General features: G+C 39.5%; 1 protein-coding gene and 1 pseudogene across 4 annotated transcripts; one reads left to right on the plus strand and one right to left on the minus strand.

Moving 5' to 3' along the window:
* Window positions 1-31: 31 nt before the first annotated feature.
* Window positions 32-13,869, plus strand: C1H4orf47 (chromosome 1 C4orf47 homolog). Of its 4 annotated transcripts, none has more exons than XM_027391113.2 (8): window positions 32-168; window positions 1,216-1,390; window positions 2,931-3,150; window positions 5,821-5,958; window positions 6,050-6,125; window positions 7,577-7,756; window positions 12,938-13,107; window positions 13,658-13,869. In XM_027391113.2, exons 2-8 carry the CDS (start codon window positions 1,291-1,293, stop codon window positions 13,722-13,724), a joined length of 951 nt encoding a protein of 316 aa, XP_027246914.1. In that variant the 5' UTR covers window positions 32-168; window positions 1,216-1,290; the 3' UTR covers window positions 13,725-13,869. The 4 variants fall into 4 exon arrangements, with proteins under 4 accessions (XP_027246914.1, XP_027246913.1, XP_027246911.1 ...); XM_027391112.2 differs by having other exon boundaries at window positions 64-202; XM_027391110.2 differs by lacking the exon at window positions 32-168 and adding an exon at window positions 221-744.
* Window positions 13,870-15,347: 1,478 nt separating this feature from the next.
* On the minus strand, window positions 15,348-16,509 carry LOC113832777 (annotated as a pseudogene).
* Window positions 16,510-19,500: the final 2,991 nt, after the last annotated feature.

A 19,500-nucleotide genomic window follows, 5' to 3' on the forward strand; every position in this document is an offset into this window, starting at 1 on the left:
GAGATTTTGTTGGTTGAGACGTGTGTGTTCTACGGACGTTCATCAATCTTCTCAGATGTTCTGTGCTGATGCGAATCTTCTGGTGACTGCCGGTAGCGTGTTGAGAATGGTTTCTCCGGTTCCCACGGCAACGCAGCCCAACAAGCGCCAGATGCGGCTCGCAGAACTGTAAGGCGCGCTCAGCTCTGCAGCTGTGCTGTAGGTGCGAGCACGAGCGCAGGCGCAGGCGCAGGCGCAGGCGCAGGCACGCGGCCCCCAGACCCCGACAGAAGCTGAGGCTTATCTGATCCTGGTTGTGGGATTGGGTGCCCTTCGGATAAGTGACTTGGCCTCCAGGAGTTGGGTTGCCTACTTCAAGCTTCCTTTCCCTAGTTGAAATAACTCAGTTCAGCTATTTCCTCCCTTTTAGCCAACGCTGCACCCCAACCCGCTTGGCGTAGAAAAGTATTTATTGAGTAAATTGCAAGATTGCAGTGGGCAGGGCTATAACGAAAGGACCTTCCTGTAGGGAACTTGCCATATTGTGCTTGTGTGGAATCCTACGATTTTCTTGTGTACTTGGTTGTAAACCAAGATTTATGCCTTTAAAAGTCCGTTTTCCTACTTCTACCTGACCAGAAGGAGAGGGTTGCAAAACATTTGTTAAATGTGTGAATGAAAGTAAGTTTTATTTATGAATTAAGGCAAGACAAAGTTGGCAGCAAGAGCCTTCCTCCCTGGCTGTGCAGGTGCTGGGTTACTCTGGTAAATAACTAAAGAAGTAGTGGGTGGTGTTAGAGCTTTGTCGTTCTAGGCCCTCTGGAGGCTAGGCCAGAGGTTCCCTTGATTCTAGGAGTTCTATTACAGTGTGGGCAGCTTAGTGAAGACCTTTGTCTCAAGAAGGTGGTGAAGAGAGGATTCACACTCATACCAAGGTTCCCAGCTGTGGAACCAATCAGCCCTCTGGGGAAAACAAAAGTTGCCTACACCATTAGATAATGAAGCTTGAAGTTCTAGTGTTGACATTGTGACACTGTGACAACTTGTGACATTGTAGCAGAGTTAAGAAGGACTTAACTTCATTAAGACAGTGCACAAGCTGATCTGATGGGGGTGGCCGGCGCGGGGTGGGGGAGGGGGGAGTGATGAACAAAGCTGAATAATCCAAAAACTAAAAAGAATTAGGTTTAAAATTTAATAGTCATTCTTTTCACTAAGAAAAAAAATCCCCTGTAGTTTTTAACGTAAAGTAGGATTTTACTGCAAAAGAGGATCTAAGGACATTTTTGGAGTTCACCACAAGAAGCCATCATGCCTGGGGAAGGAGGGAAAACCGATATGGAGAGGATTGGCCTCTTCAGTGAGATGGAATACATCACCGTGGGAGATAAATATGAGTCACCATTTAATCGTGAGTGTCTTTGGCATTTTTTAATAGATAAATAGCGTGCATCTTCCATACAAAAATTTTGATTTTATTTTAAGAGAATATATATTCTCTTTATTAGCATTTCTGGCTGCCCTAGAACTGACTATGTAGATCAGGATGGCCCTGAACTCACAAAGATTCTCCTGCCTCTGCTTCCTGAGTTCTGGATAAGGTGTGTGTCATATATTCTCTTTATTAGCATTTCTGGCTGCCCTAGAACTGACTATGTAGATCAGGATGGCCCTGAACTCACAAAGATTCTCCTGCCTCTGCTTCCTGAGTTCTGGATAAGGTGTGTGCCACCATGCCTGCCAATATTTAGTTTTTAATGGTATATATTTTAGAGCATTGAGTTCTAGTGTTGACATTGTGACACTGTGACAACTTGTGACATTGCAGCAGAGTTAAGAAGGACTTAATTTTAAATGAGTAGAAGCTCATTTTATTGGGCTCCTTTACCTTCATTTATTCTTCAAAAAAAGTTTAGATTTATTTATCTTTTTATGTGTGTGAGTATATTACCCATCCGTGGGTTTGTGTACCATATGCACCATCGTGCCTGAGGAGGCCAGAAGAGGGTATTGAATCTTCTGGAACTGGAGTTACAGATGATTGTTAGCTGCCTTGTGGGTGCTGGGAGTGCTCTTAACCACTGAGCTGTGGCTAGAGCGACACCCCTTTTTTATTCTTCATGCATAATTTTATTTCTTCCCTTGGTAAATTTCTTCTAGAATATTATACTTTATCTTTTAAAATTTCTATTGGTTTATTTAATGTGTATGAGTATTTGGCTGCAGGTATGTATGTGTACCATGTGTGTATCTGGTGTTCATGAAAGTCTGAAGGAAATACCAGATTCCCTGGAAACTGAAGTTCTGGGAAGTGAACCCAGGTCCTCTGCAAGATCAGCAAGTGCTCTTAGCCATCTCTCCTGCCCAAGCTTACTTTAGCTTTTTGTCTTAGATGGCATTCTACAGTAATCATCTGAATCCGTGAATGGTACCCATTCTCACTTGTCTGAAAAAGAACATAAATGCTAACTGCACAGCTGAAAGAGTTCTTTTTAAAGAAAAGCCTTGACAAGAAGATCTAAACTAGCTGGGTGTGGTGGTCCACTACAGTAATCCTAGTACTTGGAAGGTGGAGGCAGAAGGATTGGTAGTTTAGGGCCAGCCTGGGATATAGGATATCCCAGCCCAAGAAAGGCATACAGATCTCTGAATTGGAGGCCATTCTGGTCTACAGAGTGAGTTCCAGGAACACTAGGGCCACCCAAAGAATCCCCATCTCAAAAATTCAAGTTAAAAAACAAACAAATAAAAAACCCACCTCAGCCCAAATGTTCAGATGTATTCATGAAAACTTCTTAGATTTTACTGTCAAAATGTTGCCTTTCATGCAGTTTTTAGTGTTTTACAACTCAAACTCTTGGCTGATTATCTTGAGATTTTTTTTCTGTTTTTGTTTTAATGTCCTTTAATTAGTATTGAAGTCAAGATAATAATATTCTTTATTTATGAAGGACCCTTTAATGAGGCTGCAAGCAAAAATAGACAGATGCTACCCGGGGGAACAAAGGAAATGTCCGGTCTCCAAGCAGGGTACTTTGACCCCCAGTTTTCAAGGATTTTTGAGGGGGAAGGCTACCAGAATCTGAATCAAGTTCGGAGACAGTATATGATGGCAGAATCCAAAAAAAATCTAAGCAAAGCCTTCATCCCTAGTAGTGGAGAGAAAAAGCCGTAAGTATTTTGGGGAAATGTCCTGCCTATCTCCTTTTCCTCTCTAATTTAAAGTAGATGTTTTTCTGTAGGATGCAAGTTTGAACTATGATTGTCTTTAGTGGAGACAGTTATTTAGGTGGTACAGATTGACAGGCAACTTTAAATAGATCTTTATCATATTAGCTTTTTATTATCCCAGTCGCCATTCTCTATTAGTTTATTTGATAAAAGCCAACTAAATAATGAAGATACATTTAAAAAAATTTTGCAAAATCGATGATGGAAAATGCCTTGGGTCACCATGTTTATGCCCTTGTATATTTTTTTGCTTATAAAAATTATAAATACTAATGTGAAATGAAGAGAAATGCTTTTTAGACAAAGAAAATAATTTCTCACTGATAGATTATTTTTAAATAATTGTGAGTATACAATCATGGCATTTACCAGTATTTGGATTATGGCAACTGTCAAAGTGAAAATGCTTTTTTTCCCTCTTCCCATTAAATCTCAAGACTGCACTATATGCTTTATTACATAATTGAAATTTTAAATATGACTTGCACTTACACTTTATAAATCTGATTTTTCCCAATTTAGAATTTATGGTAGATGAGGACTGACCAAAGTGTAATTTCATTCTTATTTACTCAAAATTAGTGAAACTTCATTTTTATAGTTCAGACTTCCATCTAACAGGTAATCTTTTATAAATGTAATATTTTTATTAATTCTTTGAGAAATTCTTACAATATATTTGTCCTTCCCCCTCTCCATCCTCCATTTCTCTACCCCCCACTCAACCTCATACCTTCTTTTTCTTTCTAAATAACCTGAGGAGTTTAACTTGTGCTGCCCAAATACTCCTAGATGTGGGGCCACTGGAACTTAGTGGACTCACTAAGGACCACACCCTAAAGACAACCAATTCTCCTTTCCCAGAAGCCACACTGTCCACAGTTTCTCAGTGAGGGGTAAAAGCTCATGAGTTCTTTCCCCTCCCATGGTGCAGTGTTGATCGGCTTGGTCTTGTGGCTGTCTAGTATAGGCAGCCACAAATGCTTTGAGTTCAGTAGTGCAGTGGTCCTGTCCTGTTCAGGAACACTGTTTTGCTCTGGTCCTCCCTGACCTCTGACCTTTACAATCTTCCCATCCTCTATTTGGAGATCGTTCCTGAGCCTTGCAGTGGCAGTGAGGGGGTCCTACACATGTCCCACTTGTGGATAAACACTCCATTGGTGCTTATTTTCTGTTCTTTGACCAGTTGTGAGTTTCTGAGTTAACCACTGTCCACTGCAGAAAGAAATTCGTCTGTTGGATGTCTGAGATGTATTAATGTATGGGTATAGAGATAGAAATTTGGAGAGCAGTTTGATCCTATATGCATTTATCAGAATATTAATCATAGGTTTACCTCCAGGAAGGTGAGATCCCTACCATGGGTTCTTGGCTAGATTTACTGTACCAGGCCTTTTTCCTTTTGAGGAGTTGACCTTAAATACAACCAAAAATCAGTTGATTATTCCTATAATATTCATGCCACTATTGTACCTATAGGAATATCTTGCCACAGTGGTCATTCTTGTAGTTCATAGCTAGATAAGATAGCTGATAACATTTTGCCCCACAACAGGCTAAATAACATCTTTTGGTACTGAGAGCTGGTCATCAGGAAGGAAGCTGCCTGGTCAGTACCGGCTTAATTTCTTCATGTTTTATGATTCATGTATATTCAGCAATAGGGTCTAAACCATGAAGTTATGATGGACATCCAAGAGCAATGGCAAGAACCTGTATTGTTTGTAGGACTCTCTGGGACAGACCTGGCCCAAAAGTTGAAGGGAGGTATCCTATACCTGAAACTGGGCTTTTTATTTGGCAACCTATGACTTCTGGGTGGAATATTATCCCTTATAAATTCTTTTTATAAATATGTATGAATCAAAGAACATGAAGAAATTAAGTTCGTACTGTCCAGGAAGCTTCCTTCCTGATGACCAGCTCTGTAAATGGAGTTTCTGTCCCACCTAGTCCCACAACCATTTAGTCCCAACTAAACACACAGAGGCTTATATTAATTATAAACTGTTTGGCAATAGCTTGAACTTCTTATTGGCTAGATGTCTCTTAATTATTAACTCATTTCTATTAATCTAAGTATTTCCACATGGTCTTGGCTTGCCAGAGAATGCCCAGTGTCCTATCTTCCTGGTAACTTTATGGTGTTCCTCTGGTGGTTCCTCTCTGCCTTCCTCTTACCAGAATTCTCCTAGTTTCGTAGCCCTGCCTATACTTCCTGCCTAGCTACTGGCCAGTCAGCATTTATTCATCAACTAATAAGAGAAACATATATTCACAGCATACAGAATGTCCCCCATCACAACTCTCAGTAGTAAAGGATGCTATGTAGCCTGTTGTGGGGCAAAAAGTCTTATCCAGCTATGAACTACAAGAATGACCACTGTGGCAAGATAGGCCCATGGGTACAATAGTGACATGACTTATAGGGGTAACCAACTGATTTCTGATTAGATCTACGGCCCATTTCACAGGAGGAAACACATACCTAGTGCAAGATTTCTGCTCTTTTCAATTCTTTAAAATATGTTTATAATTTCTGGTGAAATATATAAACATGAAATTTGACATTTTAATATCTTCATTTTTAAACCCCAAATGGCATTGAAGAAGTGGATTAGGAAGCTATTACGGAACAATTGGTGGCCCTATCCCATTCTTCAGTGCACAGTTAAAACCCAAGGATGAATATAAGCCACCTGGGAAGAATTTATATACCAACCCAGGAAAAAAGGGGACTGGATATGGGTAAGATATTCCTACTATCCTTGTTTGTTTGCTTTAATTTGTAAAATCATCTGAGCCCTGCATTCACGGTTACTTACTCATTTTTTTTCAGCTATGCCAATGTTACCATAGGCAAGCAGCTCTCACACTCTTCTGACTTGTATGATGCAGCAAAACTGAATTATAAGGTAAAATCACCTGTTTTGAACCTTTCAACCTTTGAGAAATAACTTGCAATAAAATTTTATTTTGTTCTGACTCTTGATCACTGGGGTATCAGTGCGTTGATCAGCAATACTCTAGGCCAACAGTTAGTAAAACAAATACAATGTTCTGCTAACACATGGCCACAGTCTAGTAAACATAGTATTCTCAAAACATTGCTATGTGGGGTGGGAGAGATGGTTCAGTTGTTAACACCATTGGCTATTCTTCCAGAAGACCCAGGTTTGATTCCCAGCACTTACATAGCAGTTCACAACCACCTGTAACTTTGGTTCCAGGGCATCCAGTGTCCTCTTCTGGCCTCTGTTGACAATAGGCATGCAAGAAGTTAACAGACATAATGTAGGCAAAACACCCATACACATTTTTAAAAATTGTGTAATAGCAGGCGTTAGAATTACTTAGGGTAAATGTTAACATTTCTGATACAAAGGGCACATCTATGAACACCTGATTTTTGATAAAGAAGCCAAAAGTACACATTGAAGAAAATACAGCATCTTCAACAAATATTCATAGATGTGTGGACTTATATCTAGATCTTCAGTTCAATTCCATTGATCAATGTATCTCTTTTTTATGCTACTGGACAATATTATGGAGGCATTTTCTCAACTGAGAGTCCCTCTTTCCAAGTTGTTTCAAGTTGACACAAAACTAGCCAACACAACCTACTAGGGAATACATGTCTTCTCTTGAACGCTTTGATTTCATTTAAGTTGTTTCCACTCAGCTTGTTAAAGGATGAAATATCAAATTTCATGTGTGTAAAACTGAAAAAAACCTATTTCATCTTTTTAAGTCTGTATTTCACAACTCTTTTTTTTGGTATTTTATCTAGATCTGGCAATTTTTAAACAGTTCTTCCACATAGAAAGGATTGCAATATAAGACTGAAAACATAACCTTTGCTTTGCTTGAGTTTTATTAGCTAGCTAAGATACTATAATATAAAAATATTATAATGTAAGCACTAAGTATTTTTTGTGCTTAGAACTAAAAACTGATATTTACTAAAGGCCAACCATGTGCCAAATACTTTCTCTACATAATCTCATTTAATCTTTAACAATATCAAGGGGAAATAGTATTCTTATTTGCACTTGAAGATGTAACTCCAAAGGTCAGCCACTTCCTTTAATTCCTAAAAACATGCTAAAAAGCAAGAAGGATCTGGGATTTGACTTGGAGACCAGTTTTTTTCCTTCCTGCTATCCAGATGTGTAGTAAGTATTTTCTCAGGGATAGACTGCTGTATCTCATGTAAATTCTGTTCAAAATGAGACTAGTGCTTATTCATAAGTAGGCATGTCTCTTTTGCATGAGTAGTTAATATGAAAGGTGATCTGAATTTCCAAATCATATCTAACATGTATAACTTATGTTGTATACTTTCAAATGCTTTCATTTACAGAAAGATAATGAAGAACACCATCGGCTACTCAAAGGGTCACCCTTCAAGTTGAACCTTCACCCTAAAGACTATTTTGATAGTAACCCCTATTTGCTAGAGCGTCCTTTACCTCCAATTAGAAGAGAAGAAAAGAAGGAAATCGTCCTTAAGCCTTTCAAGCCCTCCTCTCCGGGTAAAAAGGTAAAGTTTGGAATGAGAAATAATTGAGCAGTACAAAGAAATACGACCTGACACTTGGTAGCCAAAAGTGAGCTCCAGCTCCAGCTGAGACATGAGGATTTTGAATTCAAGGCCAGCCTGGGCCATATAGAAAGACTGGATGGAGCCCGGCGTTGGTGGTGCACGCCTTTAATCCCAGCACTCAGGAAGCAGAGGCAGGCAGATCTCTGTGAGTTCGAGGCCAGCCTGGTCTCCAGAGTGAGTGCCAGGATAGGCACCAAAGCTACACAGAGAAACCCTGTCTCGAAAAACAAAACAAAACAAAACGAAACAAAAGACTGGAAGGAATGAGGGAGGGGCATGGAGGGATGGGTGGGAAAGAACCTATCTTTTGCTGTTAAATTATTGTAGTGCTCATGTAAATAATCAGCTTTTCTTTGTATAAGGTTTTAAAAGATCATATAAAGCCACAAAGCAGGCTGGAGAGATGGCTCTATGGGTACAGTGCTTGCTGTGCACAATGAAGACCTGAAGTTGGGTCCCCAGCATTCAGGAAAATCTGAGCCTGGTAGCATGCTCATGTAAACTTGCTGATGGGTATAGGATAGAGGGAGGAGACAGGCTTATCATGGGGTGCTTTCTGACTGGTCAGTGTAGCCAAAAGTGAGCTCCAGCTTTAGTGAGAGCCCTGACTCAAAAAGTAAGGTGGCCTGTGAAATCAGAAGACATCTAACATTCCCATGCACTGACAAGCATACCAGCACACATATATGCATGCCGTATACCACCCCCCCTAACAAACCCCTGAAGAAAAAGAGCTACAAAGTGTGGCTAGGATAAGAAAAGTGTTAGAGTGAAACAATTGCTGCTGGCTTCAAATATGTTTGCATTTCCAATGAAGTTTTGAAAGCCATCACTCATCTAGGTTTTGAAATGATGAAAATCAAGTTGCCTGCTGCTTTAGAAGCATCTAAATGTTGGGATTAGTAACAAAAGTGCTTTGACTGTTTATGAACACTAGTCCTGTTTCTGGCAGATCCTTGGCCTTCCTGTTTTTGGCAGTTCCTGTTCTTCTCACTGTAGACTCTCTAGGATGCATGTGCTGTTCAGATTGGAAGAGTTTTCTATATGCTCAGAACATATCTATTTTTGTCCTTTGTGTTGAAATACCTTTTCTAGTCTGCTGCATCTATGTATGCATGTGCACCATGTATATGCAGGTGCCCTTGAAGGCCAGAAGAGGGTATGGGATGCTCTAGAACTAGATAGAGTTACAGACAGTTGTGAGTCACGTAATGCGGGTTCTGGGAACAGAACCCATATCCACTGCAAAAGCAGCCAGTCCTCTTAACCACTCTCTCTAGCCCCAAAGCACTGTCTTCATAAAGTCAAAATTCACATTTTTGAGAGCATATTTTTGAATTTGTATTCCAGCTGATTGGTGTACTTTATTTCCTCTGCATCACTTTTCTTCTTTTTTCTGCATCACAAAATATTGACTAATATTTATTCTGTAGAACGTCAGACTTACTTTAAAGCCCCCAAACAAAACCATCTGATACAGGGTTTGGAAGATGTCTCAGTGGGTAAGAGCACTTCTCTTGATTTTGAATCCTGAGCACTCATGTAAAAAGCTATGCTATAACCCCAGCACTGGGGAGTGGAGACAGGCAGATTCTGAGAGCTTGCTGGCCAGTTAGTCAGCCTATAAGAAACAGTGAGCCTCCAGTTTAGTGAGCGAACCTCTCTCAAGGCAATAAGACAGGCGATTACAGAGAAAGACACCTGATGTCCTCTGGTCTCTACCTGCACGCGTGCACACACCTGCACACACCTGCACATTCAAATGCATGCATGCATCACCATACACAAGCATAACACACACACACACACACACACACACACACACACACACACACACCCTCACCCCTACATGCTCACAGACCCTCTGTGATACTTTGTTGAAAAATTAAATGTTTAGAATCTTTGTTATAGTAACATATTTATAACTAGGATCTTCTGATCTAGAAGTGAACTGCTTACACAGTGCAGCTTTCTGCTCTACATCACCCAGGTCTACACATTTTGTATTTGTTCCTAGTTACTTTAAGGCTCTGCTCAGTAGTTCCCCTTTGCATTAGCTGTCCTTATAGAAACATTCAGTTTTTAAAACAAATATCCATTAGGTGCTCTTATGTTCTAATAGGTATTTTGTTAATTATTTTGGGTTAAGGTACATGCTATCTGTAATTTTACTGTTTTACAATATTTCTCATCTTATAACATGGCCATGCCTTATTTTTGTAAGTGCTCCAAATAGGAACAATTCAGGAATAAGTGCTGCTTTTTATTATTTTGTTATCAAGCAGCATAACTATTAGATCCTGTTTTGCTTTCTGTTTTTACCATGTTATAAAAGGTGACTAGCAATAATACATTTTTTAGAGTCACTCCCACTGCTGTGTTGAATATAATATACATTTTGCTTGTTAGTATTTTATTAAGAATTTTTACACCAGTTTTCTTTTTTAATTTACTCATGTGTCTTTCTGTGTGTGTGTGTTGTGGTGTGTGTGTGTGTGTGTGTGTGTGTGTGTGTGTGTGTGTGTGTGTGTGTGTGTGTTGTGGTGTGTGTGTGTGTGTGTGTGTGTGTGTGTGTGTGTGTGTGTGTGTGTGTGTGTGTGTACATGCCTAAGGGGGCCAAAAGAGGGAGTTGGATCCCCTGGAGCTGAAGTTACAGGCAGGCAGTTGTAAGCCACTGGAAATGGGTACTGAGACCCAAACTTGGGATGTTCAGCAAGAGCATGTGCACTCTGCATAGCCAACCCATCTCTACAGCCCCCCCCAAGTTTCCTTATTTTTCCTTTTTTCATTTTTCTTTTCTCTTCTTCTTCTTCTTCTTCTTCTTCTTCTTCTTCTTCTTCTTCTTCTTCTTCTTCTTCTTCTTCTTCTTCTTCTTCTTCCTCCTCCTCCTCCTCCTCCTCCTCCTCTCTTCCTCCTCCTTCTCCTCCTCCTCCTCCTCCTCCTCCTTCTTCTCATTCTCTTCTTCCCCTGGCCCCATTTTTTTGTGGTGCTGGGGACCAAACCTGTGACTGACCTTGCACACATTAGACAAGTATCATGGAGGAACTACTTCCCTGCCCTTTGCACCCATAACTTAGAATTATTTTTAAATTCCTTGTTCGATTTCATATAGAATGTAGATTCCAGCATAGTCAAGTAATTATGGAGGATTCCATCTTTTATGACAACTTAAATGGCACTGGAAATTTCTTTTTCTCACAAAGACTTGCAGAAATTCACAGGGGGAGTTTGGGGTTTCCCCTGCTTCAAGGGAGCTCTTCATTAGCTTTCTCACTTCTCTCAGTGTTCCTCCTGCCCTTTACAATTCTCTCTCACTTTTTGGTTGACTCGAATAATTTACCTTTTCTTAAAAATAATTTATTTTATACATGTTCAAAACTTAATAAAAAATATAACTTACTTTATATTTTTGAAATCATATGTAAGCACAGATTTCCACTGATTTATTATTTCATTGTTCAAGGCTTCCCTGGGTGGCTTTATTACCATATACACTTTATCTTTTATTCACTTCATGTTTATGTTTTTAAATTTGTTTATTTTTACTTGCCTGAGGATCCCTTAGACCTTTTCAAAATAATCTGTGTTTCAAATATGGAAGACTTGGAAAATCACAAGACTGTTTGTCTTAGGGTTTCAGATCATAATTAGTCATCACAGAAGGCCATCAGGACTGGTACTGAAGGCAGGAGCCTTGAGGCAGGAGTTCAAATTAAGAATCTGTGTTTCTGGTTAGAAAGGACTGGAGAACCAGCTGCAATTAATAAGATGTTCTCTCTGTCTCTGTCTCTCTCTGTGTGTCTTCTCTATAGCTGGGTTTTTAAGACAGGTATCTCTGTTTAACAATTCTGGCCAGCCTCGAACTCACAGAGATCTGCCTGTGTTCTACCTCCTGAGTGCTGGGATTAAAGGCCTGTGCCACCACACCTGGCTGTTGGTCTCTTTTTAAATCAATGCTAATTTCTCAGCTCCTGCTAACCAGCATCAATTGTTCCAGCAAAGCAAAGGTTTCATTTGAGTGGTTCCTAGTTCAAAGTGCACAATGGTCCTGCCAGTCTTCAAGTGATTCTCAAACTTCCTTCAGGAATTTCACAGTCCAGGCCTCCATCCTCTACATTGCTCTCAACATTCTTAACTCCCAAGCTCCCGCAGGATAGCCTACTCATCTCTGAGCACTCAACAGCTTTTCTACCCCAAAGTTCCAAAATTCCTTCCACAGTCCTGCCAAAACGAAGTGGCCAGCTCTGTCACAGCAATATCCCACAGTCCTGGTACCAATTTCTGTCTTAGTTAGGGTTGTTATTGCTGTGATGAAACACCATGACCACAATCATCTTGGGAAGAAAAAGGTTTATTTCAGCCTACAAATCCATTGTTGAGAGAAGTCAGGCCAGGAGCCTGGAGGCAGGAACAGAAACCATCGAGAGAGTTGCTTACTGTTTTGCTCAGCCCACCTTCTTATATACTCCAAGACCACCTGCTCAGGGATGGTACCTCTTACAAAGGGTTGGGCTGTATAACATAAAGATAAACATCTTATCAAATCAGTTTAAAAAGTCCAAGTAATTTCTGACCTGTCTCACATGTAGATAGAAAAATATTTGGATTGACTTCTTGTACTAGACCCTAAGGATATTCTAGAGTAGATCACTTTTTCCTCTCAATGTCTATGTCTATGCTATTCCTTTTTTTGGTGGGTGAGAGAGACTATTCTGCCATCATTGTCTGAAATTCAGAATTCTCATGTTAATACCAAGTTCGTATCCCCTTCCATAGAGAAATATATCTTACATTTCTCTCATCCCTTCATTAATAGGCTTACTAAATCTCTAGTTGGTAGCTTGATTAAAACTGCAATAAAATATCAATGCTTGGTAGCAGTGTAAATTGTTATCTTATACAAACATTTCTGTTTTTATAGGAAACTATTAGAATTGCAATGTTTGGATCCTACAGAATTGACAGTAGAAGGACCCTTTGCTGGTATTTGAACAGAATAGATAACTTTAAATGTAAAGCCAAGTCTATCAACTAGAAAGGAATATGTGAACTTTGTCACAATGTAATTTTGTAGACACTTTTTACAAACACATTGAATTATCTCATTTTAACCTACAGGCTGGTGGCATGAAGGCAGGGACATTTGAACCTTACCCACTGCATTCAGCTGACCCTTATATGGCCAAAATGGAAAAGATGATTCCTGAAAAGGGGGAGAAGGTTTTCCATCCACCAAATGGACCAAAAAGCAGACCAATTCATAGCATAATGGCGCTGAATGTCAAAAAGTAGGCTTGTCTTATATTTAGTCTATAAAGCAAGAAAAATTATTTCTCTTTTAAATGCCTTAGCAAATACTTGCTGCTTTATTTTTATTTTGTGTGTATGAGAATTTTTCCTGCATGTATGTATGTATACCATGTGTGTACCTGGTGCCCAAATAAGCCAAAAGAAGGAATTTGATCCCTTGGAACTGGAGTTACAGATTGTTGTGAGCTGCCCTGTGGGTGCTAAGAACTGAAACTGGGTCCTCTGCAAAGCCAGCAAGTTTTCTCAACCTTTGAGATATTTCCAGTTCCATAACCCCTAGTTTTTAAAATGGCAGATCTGAGCACAGGGGCTGGAGAAATGGCTCAGTGGCTGATCTAGAGAACCTGGATTTGAGTCCCAGAGCCCACTCGGTGGCTTGAAAACACCTATAATCCCCATCCCAGACAATTGCTATGGGATTTCATGCTATAAAATGTATTAATTTAGCTTTTTAATGCAAATACTCAAAGAATATAAAGGTATGTTACCCATACTAATATTAAATGTGCATTCATTTTCTAATTTTAGGGCAATAAATGTGAAGAACTACAAGACTATCTCGGCAGACATACTGGGAAGGCAGTTAGTTTTCTAGCTCATCTCAGTAACTCACTGGAATACAAAATGCTCTGGAACGCATGATTCCAGAGCATTTAAAGGAAATTTAAACCTGAGACTCAACTGTAACATTCTTCCTGATTTTAATGCTGCTTAATAAATAGTGTTGGATAATGACTCAATCTGGGGTTTCTGACTTTTATTTTTGGATCTCCATTTCTAGGTGGAATGTAATCTTTAAAAAAAAAAATTACCAGATCTTGAAACATAATCTTTCATTTGAAAAGTTTTACTCTTCCTGGTAAGGAACTGTAGGGTGGGAGGGGAGAGAAAGGGTAGGGCCTGGCAAGGTATAAAGTATACAGCAAATTCTTCCCTTGTTGTGCCTTCTTAGAGATAGTTGAAAATTGTATTGAGAGTTACCTGGGTCTCTTAACATCAAAGACAAATTTCAGATCCACTTATGTGACACAGCTCATGTGCACATACTGCACTCTGGTGAGATGTATGCTTTACTGTGAATGGTGTCATGCCTTCTATTTATAACTGTGGCAAAGCCTGGGATTATTTCATCCATGTTAATTCTGGCAGGAGCTGAAGGGTGGTCTCTCAACTAGAGCAGGATAGGTAAGCTCTATTGTTCCTCACTAGCTACCCCAAATTTTCTCTCTTGTAACATCGTTTGTCAGCCCTAACCCGAAGTTCTGCTTTAAAAGATACAATTGCAATTAGTTGTAGCTCTAAATCACACACAGTTAAGTGAGCAATTGTACTTAGATTTTAATAAATCTACAAATACAAACCTATTATATCAAAAGAACACATATATGTGTAGGGCTTATTTGGTATTATCTATTAATATGCAACTACAAATTTGTTCCATGCAGTTGGCTGTATGGAACTAGTAAAACCATTTCTGTTTTGAAGATCAATGTCACCAATGAATCATATTACATTATATGCATAGGGATGTCTTTAAGATATTCATCATGAACTATTTCAAAACAAACCTAACAATGGTAAAATGTTCTGCTGTTATCCTCCCCCATGTGAAAGCCAGGTACATATCTGGCTTAACATAGCTCTGCCACTGAGAAGTATAGATGAAAGAGGCGTTCTGACACACCTTCATGGGGGTGATTTCCAGCTCTTAGACAGGTTAGTCAGAAGGATGGGCACGTACTCAGAAAACACCTTTGCTAGGAAATATCTTTCCAAATATGTTTTAATATTTAAAATTTCCCCTTTTCAATTGCAAACATCAACTGTAACCCATGTTGAACAAAAGCTGTTGATATGAGACCTTACTGTGAGTAATGGTAATATGTTTAAACTCTAGCTCTCAAGAACAGGTATCTTTAATAGGAGGGGGCACATGGAAGAGATGCTGTAGCCTCAGAACCCAAGGGAAGGGCAGAGATGGAGTGCTGAAAGATATAAGAAGTAATTAATCTCAGCCAGCTATTAATCTCAGCTACAAAGTGGCAGGTGTTTGCTGCAGCGATTGGTAATGAAACACTTACCATGAATCAACAAATCCATGTGGAGTTTATTGATGAAGGAGAAAGAGGGGGGTTGAATGGAGGTGGATTGCCAGCCAACCCAAGAAAAGGAAAAAAAGAGAGAGAAGGGGACTAGGGAGTTGGGGGTTACAAGCTTTTTAAAAAGAAAACAGCATGAGCACTGAGGCTTCATGCATGTGTAGAGTCCTCATGCAGGTCCGTAAAGTGTAACGAGTGACTTGGCGATGACGTGGTATGTCGATGTGCGTGTTCCGCTCGTTGTCAGGGGACCGTGTCAGCCTGCTGTTTCAGTCCCCAACACAAAGCATTTAACAACATTGTTCAATACTTGAAACAAGGTTGGTAGATGTTAAACAGACTAATCTAGAATTAAGTAATCTAACAGAAAAAAATAGGGACTAGGCTTGAACTCATTGACATTGGAAAGCACTTTTTGAACAGGACCCTGAAAACATAGGCATTAAAAAGACCAACAATTTATAACTGAGACCTTAGGAAAGAAAACCTTCTGTATAGCCAAGGACTCCTCCATTTGAACAAAGAGGCAGCCCACAGGATGGAGAAAAACACTTCATTTCCCTCAGTTCAGGTTTCGAAGACATTGCAAAAGAACAATGGTTTGATGTCCTGCTACTGGCACATGAAATGGTCCTTAAGCAAGAATGAAGTACCAAAGACATTTTCTTTTCCTGGATACTTTTCCTATGTAAAAACAGCCCAGAATTCAACTTCTGCTTGGAGAAATATTCGTTGCTCCTTTGGACATCAGGCTTGATGGTAACACCTTATGTTACCAGTCACCCTTCGTCACCTTTTGTCAGTGAGCTAGAAGGCCTGAACTAGTCCCAGAATCTCATCCACAGAGCGACCAAGAGGAAGATCACTTGAAGTTATCTGGCAAAGGACACCTTGATTGTGGATGATAAAGAGGCCCCTGAAGGAGATGCCTTCATTTAGTCTTTAAGATTCACAATCCTGAGCTATGGTGTATTTGGGAAATAATGCCAAAGGAATGCCCATGGGTCCCAGTCCCTCTTGTTTCTTTTGTGGGTGCATTGATCATGCTAGAATACAGAAGTGAGGAGTCACAGAAGCACCGATCACTTGGTGTGTTTCTTAAATTTTAGTTATCCTGTCCTTGAAAGCAATGATCTCCATGAGGCACACAAAAAGTGAAGTCAACAGGACAAAAGAACTCACATGTTTTCGTTTGTATTTTTGTCTCATATCTTTGAATCTACCATCTGACATAACTGGAGCTTGGGATTTAGGGGACGGATGCCCATTTTTTTTTAGCATTTTTCTGAAGTCATTTTGCTTTTAGCAGGGCAAATCCACAGAGGTCTCTGAGACAAAATCTACCATGGGAAGGCAGAAAGAAGACCAAAAAAAAAAAAAAAAGATCTTCCACTAATTAAATTATACACCTGACAGAGTATCGGTGTACCTCCTAACCCTTGCCAGAGAAGCTCCTGGCAGTAGGTAGTAATTAACAGAGACCTTCACCTGGACAATGCACAAGAGACTGAGAGACTTGGGATTGCTTGGCCCTGAATGAGATGTTTCTATCCCATCCCTCTCCTATAGGGTTCAGGGACCTATGCAAAAGAGGAAACAGAAAGATTGTAAGATCTGGAGGTGGAGGATGACTCTAAGGAAATGGTGTCTTCCAGACACAACAGGGCAGGTGCATACATGAAATCACAAGACCTACACAAGCTCAAGCCATTCAAAATCTCAGCACACTCCCACCCTAGCCAAGAAGCCATTCCCCAACAACAGCTGCTGGGAGAGGGGTCATCAGTTTTCATCAAAGACACGACACTGGGTATCTCAGCCACATTCCCTGGAAGGCCTCATGTTCACCGGCAGTTGGCCAAAAAATTGGACTCCATGTTTTTTAGTGGCTTTTTACTTTTGTGTTTTTTTTCTTTCTTTTTTTCTTTTTTTTAAAGAGAGAACACAAAGCTAGGTGGGTACAGAAGGGGGTCTTGGAAGACTTGGGGTGTTTGAGAAAATATGACTGAGAATAAAAGAGAAACACGAGGAACAAGACATTCTAAAGTCAGCTGGAAAGTTCAGCCCCAGTATCGTCTATTTTTTGCAAATATCACCAAGATGGATGCTTCTACAGATGCTGGTTTTTTTAATGTGAAAAGGCTGCAGCTCATACCAGCGCCATACATATGTTTGTGTCTAAATGGTCTGTGTTAGCTACGTAGAGTGGAACAAGTTAATGTTTTGAGACTTTCTTTATCTGCACTATTTACCAGAAAAAAACTACCATGAAGACTGAATTAAAAGCATTTCCCAAGCTGTAATGTGTCTATATCATCATTATATATCAAATAATGTGTTGTAAGTTAATTTATTTATCTGAGTTTTTGTTATTTATCACTAAATTTTCAACTATGGTATTTTTTAAATATAAAAATATGAAGTAGTAGTTAATGCTTATATAATGCTTACTATGAGTTGGGAGCCATTCCATGTACCATTCTATTTAAATATGTTTGTGGTTGTTAATCCTTTGTTGTTCTTTTAATAAATGAAGAAATGGAGGCAGAGAAAGGTTGAATCTCATATTCAAGGCAGTACAGCCAGCAGTGGAAAGCAGGCATTCTGTCTGCTTAGAACTATTGATTTATCATTGTATATATGTTCTCAGGCAAATTCTTCAGTTTTCCACAACTAAGAGGATTAGTAAATGCTTTCAAGTTACAGTATCCCCTGTACATCCTATCTCAAACTTAGAGAACAGGGTAATACAATTTATTTACTTGTATACAATCAAATGTAGAATGTTAACTAGTGACCACACACACACACACACACACACACACACACACACACACATACACACACACTAGGAAGGCCTGCTTTCAGTTTTCCCTGTGGTATGTCTTGTCAAGGACATTTTTAGAAACCTATGGGAGATGGGTAGAAAACAATAATTATTAAAAATCTTCAAAGGAAGTCTGCAATCCTTACTCTTTAGGATTAGACCTAAAACTCCATATTGTCTAAAGTTTTTGATGTTCAAGTTATGTATCTATCTTACCAAGGGAGTGTCCAGCATGAGACTCTCCTGTATGAGGCCAGTTTATTTGTTCACCATTCATTTACCGAATTCCAGGCACAGTTGTGGCACTGAGATATAGCAGTAAATGTGGAAGGGTATACCTGGCATTGTAGAGGACAATATTTTCTTAATAATAAAACCGGACAAAGTCATTGCAAGAAAATATACAAGCCAATGTCCAATTGCAGAAGAAATCCTTAAAGTTGAGCCCAGAAGTATACACTAAAATAATAATAATAATAAAGCCTGGAAGGGTTTATTCCAGGAAAGAGAGGTGTTTCAAAATTAACATAACAATGCATATATGTGAAAAATCATTGATTCAATAAATGTGTAGTGACATTATGTATGATTTATAAGGCTTGACTGAAGATTCAGAAAAGCAAAGTCAGCCACAAGTCACAGAAGTTAGGCACACACCTTTAATTCCAGCAGTCAGAATATAGGAGTTAGTGGTACACATCTTTAATCCTAGGACTCAGGAATAAAAAGTAGATGGATTTCTGTGAACCCAGATGTACACAAGAGTGAATCAGTCTAAAGGAGAATTATAGCTCACACCTTTAATCCCAACATTAGGGAAGTATATAAGACAGAAGCAAGGTCTCAGAGAGGCATTCATTCTCCAGTCACACCGAGGAAAGGTTAGAGTCTGAGGCTAGGTGAGAGCTCCTGGAGACAGGACCAGCCCATTCAGCCTGAGGCAGAGGTAAGAAGCTAGTGGCCAGCTGCTTAGTTATTCTGGTATTCAGCTGGAAGCTTGAACCCCAATATCAGTCTGTGGGTCATTTATTTTTTTCATGTTATGTAAATGCATAAAAAACATTTGATGAAATTGCAAAGCCAAGATAGATGAGATAGTATGGCCCTGCACACCAAAGGCAGGGTTCTTCTCTACACTGTAACCTGCTGTGTGCCTCTCTCTCTAAGTTGTCTGGGGAAATCTGTTTGGAAGACCAATACAAACATGAAGATGCTCTGGCCATTGCTTTGAGTAGGAAGCTCTCCTTTTGGACCCAGAGTTTCATTCTCCCACTGGCTTCCATGAAACCATGGAGGAGTGACACATAAGCTTAGAGTCTGATGCCAGATTTTTTTTTTTTTTTTTACCATTCTTGACAATCTAGTTCTAATATCTATTTTAAAGCTAGTCTAATCATGTATAAGGTCTTTAGAATCACTGGTAAAAGTTACTTCAATATTATTTT

Source organism: Cricetulus griseus, assembly GCF_003668045.3.
Source record: "Cricetulus griseus strain 17A/GY chromosome 1 unlocalized genomic scaffold, alternate assembly CriGri-PICRH-1.0 chr1_1, whole genome shotgun sequence".
Taxonomy (NCBI): domain Eukaryota; kingdom Metazoa; phylum Chordata; class Mammalia; order Rodentia; family Cricetidae; genus Cricetulus; species Cricetulus griseus.